We start from the raw sequence: 13,976 nt of genomic DNA on the forward strand, positions 1-13,976 counted from the left end.
ATTCCCATCAATATCTCCTCCAGAGATTTTTATTAAAACTTAATACACCTTGTTGCAACTTAAATAGGTAAAGTTGATAAGGCTTTGTATTACTAAAACCTTGGTATTTAGGGTCTAGCTACTCACTGAGGAGACCTCAAAAAAGGTCGAAACCGGTCTGGGTAGTGACCCCACCCATAATGCATTGCAGTATACATCTTCTAGTGAGATGTGCTTTACATTATGGGAAAATACTAAGAATAGTGATCAAAGCTTTAGCCACCTTTACAATGAGTTGCCCTGGTGTTGTACCATCTTTAGACTTGAACTTTGTTTCAGGCGCAAACTTAATTGTTTGCATACTTGGGATTAGGAGCTAAAATAACCAAGCATATAAAATTGCTTGGTTATCCTAATATACAATATACCCAAGTTAAAAATTTATTCCCATATATATATATATATATATATAAAATTAAAAAAAAACTAGGAAAAATCCCTAGTCCATCCATGGTACAAAATGTACTAAACTAAGCTTGAACAGGGTTCAGCAGTTCCCAAACTGCTGAACTCCACTTGTAAACTTTCTATCTCTCTGATACCATTCCTCTATATACAACTCCCTGATATCTATCAGAGAGCCAATAAGCAATCCATTCCACCAACCTGATATCTAAACCCATATGAAGCAACTTAAAAATCAACTGCCATGCAGCAATCTGTCAAATGCCTTGGAAAAATCCATAAAAATAACAGCGTATGCCTTACCCTCATCCACTGCTCTTGTTATTCTATTGTAAAAGGTAACCAGATTACTAAAACAAGAGTGCCCTTTAACAAATCCATGCTGCCCTGCATAAATAATATTATCCTCATCTGCTCAATTCTTTATAAGAGTTCTTCCCAATTTCTCCAAAATCTGAACAACTACAGAAGAAATGCAAACAGGCATATAGTTTAAACGTGTGGACAGACTTATGTGTTCATCGTACATGTTGTTTATTTTTTAACGGTATATATTAGAACACAGAAAAATAAGTAAATAATTTATTAACTTATTGCTGATATTTCACTGGTGTTATAACCAGCATCTTCAGAGCACAAAAACACAGTTTGTCACAATATGCAAGACTATAACAACATGGTGTAATCAACGGACTAGTTAAACAAAATTGTAGCAGCAACACAAAGACAAGAGTCCTGAATTTTGGCGGCCTCTATATGAAATCTTTCTCCTCTATCTGAAGTCTTTGTGTTACTGCTACAATTTTGTTTAACTAGTCCGTTGATTACACCATGTTGTTATAGTCTCGCATACTGTGACAAACTGTATTTTTGTGCTCTGAAGATGCTGGTTATAACACCAGCGAAATATCAGCAATAAGTTAATAAATTAATTATTTACTTATTTTTCTGTGTTCTAATATATACCGTTAAAAAATAAACAACAGGCATATAGTTTGATACCTCCATTCTACCACCAGCTTTATTATCTTACCCTCTTTCCACCCTCCTGGAACTTGCCCTTGCAAGACTTTCATTAAATAACCAGTTAATAGCGATGTCAATTTCATGGCACATTCCCTTAAGATCCATGGTGAAATTCCATCCCCCCCCCCTTTGTTATTGACATTTGGCGTACTCAGTATTCAGAATACATCCTCTTCATTCACTTCTAACACTTCACCCGTCATTCTCCTTTTAGGAATAAAGCCTGTAGTACAAGGATAAGGATAGAACACACTAATAAACTGATCATTAAATAGCTCAACTATATTATCTGCTTTGGTCACCCAATTCCCATCTCCACCAAGAAAGATAATCCATCCATTATCATTTTTTCTCCTACTTGCCATGTAGTGAAAAAATTCCTTCAGATTTTCCTTGGATTATAGTGCATATTCTAATTTATCTCCCCTTACAATAGCAGTCACTTTCCTAGCCTTATATTCCTCATGATGCAATTGTTCATCTCTCTCTCTCGCTCTCTCTCTCTCTCTCTCTCTCTCTATATATATATATATAAGGGTGTATATTATTATTATTATTTGACACCTCCAGGGAGTCCAAAGACTCATCGAGGGAGAGTGTGCCAACAACATCAAACGATTGGTCCCCTTCCAACTACTAACTGCATTCAAACTTAATTAACTGAGCCATTAGTAGCAGAGGCTCTACCAATCGACCAACCTTTGCTGGCAAAGATATATATATATATACACACAAACCTTTCATGGTATTTTTTTCTTCTGCAATTCCCCTTTTATTCCTTTTTTTCATCCATTTGACTCCAAATTGCTTCAACTTATTCAAAGTATACAATCTGTCAATGATGTCAATAAGCATCTCCCATGCACTAATGATCCCTCTAACTTGAAATTCTTTCATCCACTGTACTGCTGCAAGCTGGTTTCTCAGTGTATGATAATCACCTTTCTTATAATTCCACATAAATGCTTTGTTTTGATACCTCCATATGCCTATTCAGCCTCCAAGTCAGGACTCCCTTTATTAATAATTCTTCTAGTATTTGTATATAAAAAAAAACCCAGCATATTGCCAGTATTCTTATAGCCATTATGACACCCCCACTCTCATTTCTTTGTGGCCATCCCTGCAACATTCTACCTATGCAATTCTACTTTCCCTGTCCTGACACACTCACTTGCTCAGAAAACAAGTCTCTCCAAATGCCTGCACCCTTCTGCATTCAAATGCAATCCATCTTTTGCATACAAGCTTTCTTCTATACTCAAGCATACTTCACATATCAACATCTTCCAGACCTATTTTCCTGCACATACATGCTCACTATCATCTCATTCATCATTACTGCTTTTTTTCCTTCATTCCACATTATCATACCTGGGCAACATGCTCACTATCATTCCTCAGACACATTTCTGCTGCACTATCTCCAACATCAACCTCAAATCTTGCATTACATGATTTATGCTACCTCTTGGGTTATTCATCTCAACATTTGCTATCCTCTCCTCTACACTTTCATCCCTCTTCACTGCCACACTCTATCATTCCACCAGGCAAGCACTTCTCTGGCACTTTACTCTGCACAACCCACACCGAATCTCTATACATGACACTCTGAACAGATTCATTCATCCTTCTCTCAGCATCCCATCCCTGACTCTTATGGCTTCCAATCTCTCTCTCTCTCTCTCTCTCTCTCTCTCCCCCTCCCATCTCTCTCTCTGTCTCTTGCTTCCACTCTCTCTCGGCTTTCTGCAATTTCCTCTCTTCCAGTGTCACTCACATTCTCTCACCTTCCTCCTCGACTTCCTGCAATTTCCTCTTATCCCCCTGTCTCCTCCATCCTCTTGCCTTCATCTCTGATGACATATATCTAAGATGTACTCTTTTTTCCTTTCCCACTAGCCAACCTCTTTATCCTCCCAAGATCTTCATTCATCCTCCTGAACTCTCTTCATTCCTTTCATCTCCTTTCTCAGCAGTTCTGTTTCTCTCTCCACACATTCTGCTTTCAATTTGCATTCACACACACAGTCATGTCCATCAGACAAATCATCTCCATCTCCTAAACTGTTCAAGGCTAAATTCATATATATGTCTTTAACAATCTCCCTACCCTCCAACACACTATTCCATAAACTGAAAATCACTGGTTTCTGAAGCACTATCTTTGCTGCCACTAAATCCTGAGATCGAGACACTTATGCCTCCCAGCACTTCTTACTGCCTACATTTCATGCATGTACACACATTCCTGTCTCAACACCTACCACATTTTTAAACCATGAGATGCTACGTATAAAGCACATCCATAGCAAGCTACAAAATCATCAAATGTGCTATGAATAATGTAGTCTTTACATGATAGTAGGATAGCTGTAGTGCTAAAACTAGCGCCCACTATGTTGAATACAATCCATACACGTGTAGACAATACTGAGACAATAAAATCCTCACAAAATAAAACTAAATAATAAAATACAATAAAATATTATGGCTGGGAATTTGGGCATTTCAGAATTACATCAATGATAACCATGAAGAATTAAATTATCAAAATATTTAAATATGGACTCACAAGATATACAGCAGGAGACACGGCAGATTCCATGCATTTTCATTGCTTCTAAAATATATCTTGTTCCTTCAGACATAACAGTTGTAGGACCTAAAAAAAAAAATTAACAATAACATTGCACAATGCTGAAATTTGCCTTCAGGCAGAAGTAATTGATTTTTAGATAACTGCATATGCTGAATGAAAAAACGGAATATTTATACTGTTCCATCCATCTCTCTCTCTCTACAGACACATACAGAGTTTGCTTTCATTTTCAGCATCGCATTATAGCGAGTTGTTGCAACTTAAATGTAATATCGTTTCTTGTTTTTACATGATGATTACACATGATTTTTTTTGTTTTAACTATTGAAATGCTAACCAGGTTCGTCTCCTATGGAAACGGCATTCCTGATCTCAAACTCCAGTATTTAATCCAATCAAAGACCTTTAATTATATATCCAAACAGAACTTTAATAATACACTCAATGAACAAAGCATTAGAGATATCTACCTAATAGCATGTCAGTCCTCCTCTAGCATGAATAACAGCTTGTATTCTCTGAGGCATTGACTCCACCAGATGCTGGATGGTTGCCTGAGGTAATTACAGCCATGCCTGTTGCAGCATTGTCCATAACTGGATCTTAGACATCAGTCCCAGATACATGGATCTGAGGGATTGCTCCACGGCATTCCAGAGAGATTTGATCAGATTTAATTCAGAGGGCACTGAGTTATCCCAAACTCAGATGAGTGTTCCTCGAGCCAGGTCCGAGTGGTTGCGGCCTGGTGGGGAGTGGTGCATTGTCCTGCTAAAACAGACCATCAGCTGTAGATACACAAAGGCCATGAAAGAGTGTAGGTGATCAACCAGCACATTCTGGTAGGTCGCAGTGTTTAAGGACCTCTCCAGACACACTAAGCAACCTAATGTGCCATATGCGAAGGCTCTCCCAAACCATCACAGAGCCACCACCTCCTTGAACAAAGCTGACCTGGCATGATAGGGCTATGGCCCCATGCTGTCGATGCCACATCCTCTCATCAGTTTGGTACAAATGATAATGGGATTCATCAGACCGTACAACTCTGGTCCACTCTGCAGAAGTCCTTGTTTGATAGTCCTGATACTAGGCGGGACCCTGATACACGATCAGGGCATTGGCTCCCATAGTATGCAGGGTACGCCATACTGTTTGTTCACTGATGCTGCTTGTAACTCCAACATTGAAATTGGATATAATTTTTGCTGCCATCTATATGAGCCTGGACAGTCTATGTCAACTCTGGTCATCAATGGCACGTGGTCAGCCACCACTTACTCGCTGGGTGCTGGTACATCTGTTGATGATATACTCATGTTAGATCCTTGACACAGTTGCCCTTGAGAACTATAGGGTTCTTATCACTTGGGCGATAGAATGACTGATCTTTTTTGCATCAATATGTCCACGATCAAAGTCGCTAAGATTGTCACATTTACCTATGTTCGTCAATTGAGATACACTGTTTGGAATCCCCGATATCTGCTTATTTACCATCTGCACAGGGAATGCCAGTGTCAATTTTCCATCATACCTATCTCTAATGTTTTGTCCATTAAGTGCATATTCAAAATAACTTAACCAAAGAACTTTAACAATACAGTAATCAACCATTTATCTGTTCAATTATCTAAACTCATCGTTTGGATAATTAAAGTATAATAACAAAGTGGTCTACAGAAAAGTTGGTTTGACATGCAACGGTTGGTTAATTGAAGGGTCATTGTTTTGAAGGTCAGATAAATGGTAGATTACTGTACATCCAAAATAATTTAATAAATCTAATCAAATATTAGAGCTGTTGAATCAGCACAGATGATAAAAGAGTTAAGCTGATTTTGATGTGGCTGTATAATTTGAGTCTCAGCACAGGGAAGATTCCACAGGAGCAGAAAAAATGCATTATAATCCCATTGCACTAGGGTGGTACAAAGACTGATGTGTCTAACTATTAACTTAGACACATCAGTCTTTGTACCACCCTAGTGCAATGGGATTATAATCAGTATTTGGAGTGAGGGTGAAGATTTTGGAAGAGTTGGTAAGATATCGTATATGGAAATGAACTGACAGAGAATCTACACTTGGCAACAAACAGCATGGGTTTACTACACACACACACACACACACACACACACACACACACACACACACACACACACACACACACACACACACACACACACACACACACACACACACACACACACACAGGAGAATGAGGGGTGATATCATAAAGACCTACAAACTTTTGAAAGGTTCATACAGGATACCAGCAGAGAAAAATTTTTCATTTTATGCGGGTGGGAATCGGGAGAGGGTATCCATGGTAGATGATAATGAATGCAGACAAGAAAGGGATGAGAGGTAGAACTTTCTTTTATAGAGAGAAAAATCGGTGTGCATAACAGGAATGGCCTTGCTTTTGGAGGTTGTGATGCAGACAGTGTGAATGAATTCGAGAGAAAGTATGACATTTAGTGTGAGTGATATGTGGTCTGTACTGCTGTACGTGCAGAAACTTGGACCTTCAAGCCTTTGAGATGTGGTTATACAGACGAATGTTAAAAATCCCATGGACAGCAAAAACATCTGATCAGGAAGTACTGGAACAAATGGGTGAAATCATGTGAACTTTTAGATACCATAAAAAGAATGAAAACTGCATATCTTGGTCACCTACTTCGTAATGAAAAATATAAGATACTTCAATTGATTATAAAAGGGAAGATAAATGGAAGAAGAGGACAAGGAAGATGAGGAAAATCTTGGCTGGCACACATCAGACAGTGGACTGGCATGAACTCTGAGAGACTGCTCAGAGTGGCTGAGAATCGCCCAAAATTTGCCAAGGTTGACCTCTGATAGGAGATGGCAATGAAAGAAGAAGAAATGTGGTCTCTCTTGATAAGTCAGAGACCACATATCTTTATTTACAGTCTTACTTACAGTAATTATATACACAACTCATTTAGTGAGCATAAAAAAAAAACATCATTCTTCTTTTTCTTTGGTGCATCAATCCGAAAACTGGTAAATATAGCAGCACATCACAACATCCTGTCTTGTAACTTCCTTTTTATCTCTTCATAACTCTTAGCGCCAGTTAGCATCATTATGTTATTTATATATGAAATTCTTGGTCTGCCTCATGGCCTCTTTCCTTCTACAGTCCCCTCCATTATTTCTGTAATCAGTCCCCTATGCCTCAAATGGTGTCCAATTATTACTACTTGTTCTGCTTCCATTCTGTTCTTTTCCCATTCAGTTTAAGTGGCCATACTCTAGTCATGCGCGGTTAGCCGAGTGGTTACGCACTCAGCAATCATATGCCTTGGAAAGGAGTGTCCTGCATTCGATTCTCGTCACTGACGTGAGGAGCTTAGGATCTTTCTCAGACATAGCCAAGTTAGCCAGTCTTGGATGTAGACTGCAGGGTTTTTCTCCCCAGTTTATCTGGGGTTTTTCCTCCTGCAAGCAGGCAAACCAGCCCTGAACACACGCTTCTACAGGCATAGAATACCTCCAGGAATAAGGAGTAACCAACCTATTCCATAAGATTTCAGTTCCGAATGCCTACACCATAAAAGGTGTAGGTCTATGCTCGAGCATAAATCAGGATCAGGACTCTAGTCATACATTCCTGAACATTAACAAAGTCAAGCTCCTTCTAATATCTTAATTTTTAGTATGATTAATTTTTCTTATAACTGCTATGGTCACCAGTCTATGATTAACCATTTCATTTCTAAATCAACAGCACAGTCTTATAAACAGCTAGTTTAATGTTCTGATTGACTTCTCTTTTATTCCATAAAAATTTATTCATTTGTGCAACTTATCATACCTAGTTTTACATATTCTGTTTTCTATTTCCAAATTTAACTGCCCATATGCACTTAAAACTGTGTCTAAACAGCTGAAATATTTTATTTGTTCTATAGGTTCTCTATTCAGGATGTAGCCAAGAGTTTTCACATGCCTGCCAATTTTTATAATCTGCATTTTTTTTTATTGCTGATTTTCATATCAAAATATGTTATATGCAAATATGTTACAGCAGTTATTGGGTTTCACTAAGGAATCCTTACACACTAGAAGTGGATTTATTTAAGGGTAATAAAGTAAAGAATTGAAATAACATATCCAATTTTGAAATCAGGTTTAATGCCACTCTTCTTAATGTAATTCATATAGATAATAGATTATGATGGAGATTCTGTAATGCTCAATATAATTTTGCATTTACAATATAATTGTAGCATTTCGAACAGCTCTTCTCTTGGCACCTTGTCATATGCCTTTTCCAGATAGATATATAAAGCTCAAATGTCTTCAAGTGAAAATGTGATCTTAACAACTTCTATTTATCATGAACACAGCTTGTTTTTCTCCATGTTTCATATCTACAATTTTTCTCAGCCCCTTCTCAAGTATACTGGCATAAATCATACCTAGAACACTCAGAAATGAAATTCCTCTCTAATTCCCACATTCAGTTTTATTCAGTTTTATTTCCTTTTGTACAGACAAGTACTATAATGAGAGCTTTACTCCAATGATCTGGAATTTGACCTTCTCAATTATGCAGTGACCACCATAAAACTCTCATATTTGAGCATTTCTTGTCAAACATCACCTGCTGTGTTTCCACATTTACAGGTTTTAGATGGCTTTTACTATTTCAAGTAAGGCAGATTATAGATCTGATGGAAATAGTTCATTTGAGGCTGTCTAGTGTGAGAGAGGCCAAGAAGACAAAATATATTGTGTGTCGCTGCTATAGACCTAGGGGTTCACAAGAAGATGCAGATAACATGCATCAGAAGATTAGTACAATGAGTGCAGGCTGAGCAATTATCACGGGAGACTTCAACTATGGCGATACAGACTGGAAGGAGAAAAAGGCACATGGCAAAATGAAATTATACAGTTACTAAGATATAATTACCTGAAACAGCATGTCATGGAACGGATCAGGGGGATTGGAGAGTACTGAATCTGGTAATAGTATCAGAAGATCTATCTGTAACTGCAGTAGAAACTATCTCTGATCAAGTGACCATGCAGTCTTGTCCAGGGAGGTTGCTCAACATTCAACATATGGAAATTTCAGTCAAGAAAGGATTTATGTGGAACAACTACAAAGCTGGTGATTATGACAAACTTAGGAGGCAACTTGGAGTATTGCCATGGCATAAGAAACTACACAGAACAAATGTCTTTAGTGTATGGAAGCGCTCAAGGATTGTTTGAGCAAGGCAGTATCAGAGTGCATACCCAGGGTATGGACTCAGATAAATTGAGTAGAGATTAAGTAGATGACTAGCAATATAAAGGAGCTAAAAAAAAATAAAAAAAAAAAATTAAAAAAAAATGCAGGCCAAAGTAAATCCAAAAGAGTTTTTTTGCTATATAGCAAGTAAGAGAACAAATGATTATGGAAAGATAACTTTACTTAGTACTGATTGTAGGAAAGTGACAGAACAAATAGTTCAGTTACTAAGTGATCACTTTGCAAGGAAGTGATGACTTAGCAGTTACTGAGGTGACCGATGTGAGCATTAAGATAGAACTAGAGGGACTCAGTATTTTCAAAAATATCAATGTGCATACAGCAGTTGGCCTGGACAGTATGTCAGCTTATGTGCTACGAGAACGTGCAAGTGAACTGGCAGCACCTCTGACAAAATTGTTTAATCTAAATCTCAGCTGTGGCAAGATTCCAAGGTAGAGGAAAGAAGATAAGATAGTTTCATTACATAAAGGTGGCTCCAACATAGAAGCAGCAAATTACAGACAAATTAATATCTCTGAAGTGGTGGTTAAAGTATTGGAAAAGTTGGTTAAAAGTAAAATTCAGGAATGGATGGATAGGAATATGATACTTTATAGGGAACAACATGACTCTGTAAAAGGTAGGTCTTGTGTCAGTAATTTATTCACATTTTGTAATAAGATGAGAACAGAATTGGATAAAGGAAATAGCTACACCATGATACTGATAGCCTTTGAATTTGACAGAATACCACATGGAAAACTATTACATAAGTCACAGCAAATGGGAATGGATATGAGGCTGGTTGCATGGATAGGGGATGGCTGATAGGTAGACATCAGAAGGTGGTGCATAGTAGAGTGGAAGCGAGACGAATGAGGGTGACCAGTGGAGTGCCCCAGCATTCTGTACTAAGACCACTACACTTTAATTTGTACATTAATGACACAGCAGAAGATCTGAAGGAGGAGGGCAGTTTTTTGTCAATGATGCAAAACTAGGGAGGGCAATAGTTGATCAGGGTAATCTAAATATCTTACAGGAAGATTAAATAAATTGGCAGTGTGGGCAAAGGACAATGGTTGTCAATTCGATTTGTAAAATATAATGCACTTTGGAATGAAAATATTGCATATTTTATATCATATTGATGGTATGAGTTTACAGGAAACTGACAAGGCGAGAGATCTGGAGATGATCCCTCCAGAGCAAAACTAGGGCGGGCAATAGTTGATCAGGGTAATCTAAATATCTTACAGGAAGATTAAATAAATTGGCAGTGTGGGCAAAGGACAATGGTTGTCAATTCAATTTGTAAAATGTAACATAATGCACTTTGGAATGAAAATATTGCACATTTTATATCATACTGATGGTACTAGTTTACAGGAAACTGACGAGGCTAGGGATCTGGATATGATGGTGGATAGAGATTCGAAATTCAGCTTAAGGGTCAAAGCTGTATAACTGAGAAGAGACCTCCGCATAGCCTTTAAAGGAATGCGGAGAACCGACCAGAGCTTCTGACCTAATGTCCAATCCTCACCTTCTCGTGGTGCACCCTGTTGGGTATCTACTTTGATACTGAACGAACGAGGATGGGCTGGCAATTTGGGATTTAGCTGACCAAATTGTATTCTTATTGGTTAAACCAAAATAAAAAATGATGGTACAACATGACAAAATTTCATGCCGGCTGGGGCGTCGCCCGGTTAAACAAGGCCCCCGTTGTTTTCGCCAGGGAACCAGGGAGAACAACGAAAAGTCAGCTACTGGAACAAATCTGAAAACAAACCACAACTCAACATCACCAGAGTTAAAGATCGGTACTATCAACGTAAGAAGCCTGAATGGCAAAAAAATGGAGCTAGCTGAGGAATTAGATAAGTACCAGATCGACATAATAGGGGTGACTGAAACAAAAAAGACCAAAACTGGTGAGATCTTTCTGAGCAATAAATACAAAAGGTTATATTCAGGCAATGACAATCAAGGAAAAGAAGGAGTAGCCATAGTATTCAACACAAAATACGAGGCTAATCTTCTTGAATGGCAGTCAGTCTCAAGTAGAGTAATGTGGGCAAATATGAGAATGGGGAACTGGACAATGAGACTTATTTGTGCCTATGGTCCCATAGAAGGTTCTACTAAGGTAGAAGCGGAGGAATTTTTTGATGCTTTAGAAAAAGCAACTGACACAATGAAAAAGGAAAAGTTGGTCCTTGTTGGGGATACAAATAGCAGAGTAGGAAATGATTGTTAGACATACAAAAATATTTTGGGAAAATTTGGAGAAAAGAGCAAAGCTAATAATAATGGCAAATATCTGTTGGATTTCTGCTCAGGACATGGACTGGTTATTACTAACACCATGTTCCAATATAAAAATATGCACAAATTCACATGGAGAGAAGAGGCAAGGAATAAGAAAAGTCTCATTGACTATGTTATTGTTGATAGTGATGTTTTCTCCCTGGTGCAGGACAACAGAGTGTACAGAGGATTTGAAATTGGAAGTGATCACTATTTAGTCTTGAGCAGGATAATATTGAATTTCATATTGAAAAGAATAACATGTAAGAAAGTTTTAAAGCGAATAAAAGTTGAGCAGCTCTCAGATGTGAACTGTAGACTAAAATACAGAAAGATTATTGAAAAGAAAATGAAAGAGTTTGAGAACAGGAATCAAACCTTGGAGATTCAGTGGCAAACTTTGAAGAAAACATTGATTGATTCTGCCAGAGAGGCATGTGGTGAGGTTGTGTGCAAGGATAAAAAAATCAGAACTCCCTGGTGGACACAGGAAGTTAAAGCAGCAGTGAAGGAAAAGAAGAAAACATATCAAAAGTTCCTGGCAAATAAGTCAGCTTTTACTCTTACAGAATACAGAGACAATGTAAGAAAGCTAAACAGTGTGTAAAACTAGCTAAACAAAAGTCATGGGAGGACTTTGGCAAGAATATAGAAAATAAATATCAAGAAGGTGGCAAAATATTCTGGAGGTTGTTGAAGAAGCTTAGGAATGGAGGAAAGAGTGCTGTAAAAGGAGTTAGAGATGATAAAGGTGAAATGAAAACAGGAGAAAAAGATATCCTTGAAGTATGGAGTAATTACTTCAAAAAATTGCTAAATGAAACAAGCAGTGATGACAGCACAGTGGTAAAAAATACTGACCAGGCATGCAGCCAGGAATACATATCCATACTTGAAGTAGAAAAAGCCATCAAAGGCTTGAAATGTGGAAAGGCAGCAGGAGTAGATGATATTCGACCAGAAATGCTGAAGTAGGTATAAAAGTCTTACAGTGGCTGCACTGCATAGTTCAGAAAGCCTGGACAGAGGGACGAATTCCTGATGATTGGAGTAGAGCTCTCATAGTACCCATATATAAAAAGGGAAATAAAACTGAATGTGAGAATTACAGAGGTATTTCCCTAGTGAGTGTGCCTGGCAAGATCTATGCAAGTATACTTGAGAAACGGTTGAGAAGAATTGTGGAAGAAAAGCATGGTGAAGAACAAGCTGGATTCAGGCCAAATAGAGGCTGTCAGGATCAGATCTTCACTTTACGACAAATAGTCGAGAAAGCATGGGAATATAACAAAGATCTGTATTTAAGTTTTGTCGATTTGGAAAAGGCATATGACAAGGTGCCAAGAGAGAAGCTATTCAATACGCTGCAGTTATATGGTGTCAATGGGGCATTATATCAAGCAATACTTAGTCTTTATTTGAGTTGTAAGTCAGCAGTTAGAATTGAAGGAAGTACAGGAAGATGGTTTAATGTTAAATCTGGTGTGAGACAAGGATGTACATTATCCTCTCTGTTATTCATTATCTATATGGATCACATTATGAAGGAAAGTGGTATTAAACTTGATATCAAAATTGGAGATGTTAATGTCAGCTCTTTGCCTTATGCAGATGATGTTATACTTATAAATAAATCCGCTACAAGTCTGCAAGATTCTCTGAGTCAATTTATTCAATTGACTTCCCACCATACCAGCTTTGCTGATTCTGTTGTCTATTTCTATATTTAATTTACCATCTTCAGTAAAAATCGTGCCTAAGTAGCTGAAATGTATTACTTGTTCCACAGGTTCTTCATTCACAACACAGTTGACATTTTCAATGATTCTGCCTATTTTCATTGTCTTTGTTGTAATAGATATGGTATGAAGGTCAGCAATAAAAAGACAAAGACAATGAAAATAGGCAGAATCATTGAAAATGTCAACTGTGTTGTGAATGGAGAACCTGTGGAACAAGTAAAACATTTCAGCTACTTAGGCACAATTTTTACTGAAGATGGTAAATTAAATATAGAAATAGACAACAGAATCAGCAAAGCTGGTATGGTGGGAAGTCAATTGAATAAATTCGTATGGAATAAGAGAGAAATTAGTCGGAACACTAAATTAGCTGTATACAAGACAGTGTTCAAACCAGTTTTAACTTATGGATCTGAGAGCTGGGTCTGAAGTAAAACACTTGACCAAAGACTAGAGACCGCAGATATGTGAGTCCTGAGAAAGATTAGAGGCGTGAACAGATGGCATCAATGGCAATATCATATTAAAAATGAGGATATTAGGAAAGAACTTGACATTGTCAGCA

General features: G+C 37.7%; 1 protein-coding gene across 2 annotated transcripts in view; it reads right to left on the reverse strand.

The window, feature by feature from the left end:
- LOC150104516 (flavin reductase (NADPH)) overlaps positions 1 to 13,976 on the reverse strand; it is a 92,747-nt gene that overhangs the window by 22,533 nt on the left and 56,238 nt on the right. For both annotated transcript variants that reach the window (XM_090395702.1, XM_090395703.1), the window contains exon 3: positions 4,049 to 4,138. In XM_090395702.1, the coding sequence (XP_090251828.1) occupies positions 4,049 to 4,138 (90 nt within the window). The remainder of the gene's footprint in view (positions 1 to 4,048; positions 4,139 to 13,976) is intronic.

The sequence above is a fragment of the Typopeltis vanoorti genome, chromosome 7 (assembly GCF_054136105.1).
Source record: "Typopeltis vanoorti isolate ZY-2024b chromosome 7, IOZ_Tvanoo_1.0, whole genome shotgun sequence".
NCBI classification, from domain to species: domain Eukaryota; kingdom Metazoa; phylum Arthropoda; class Arachnida; order Uropygi; family Thelyphonidae; genus Typopeltis; species Typopeltis vanoorti.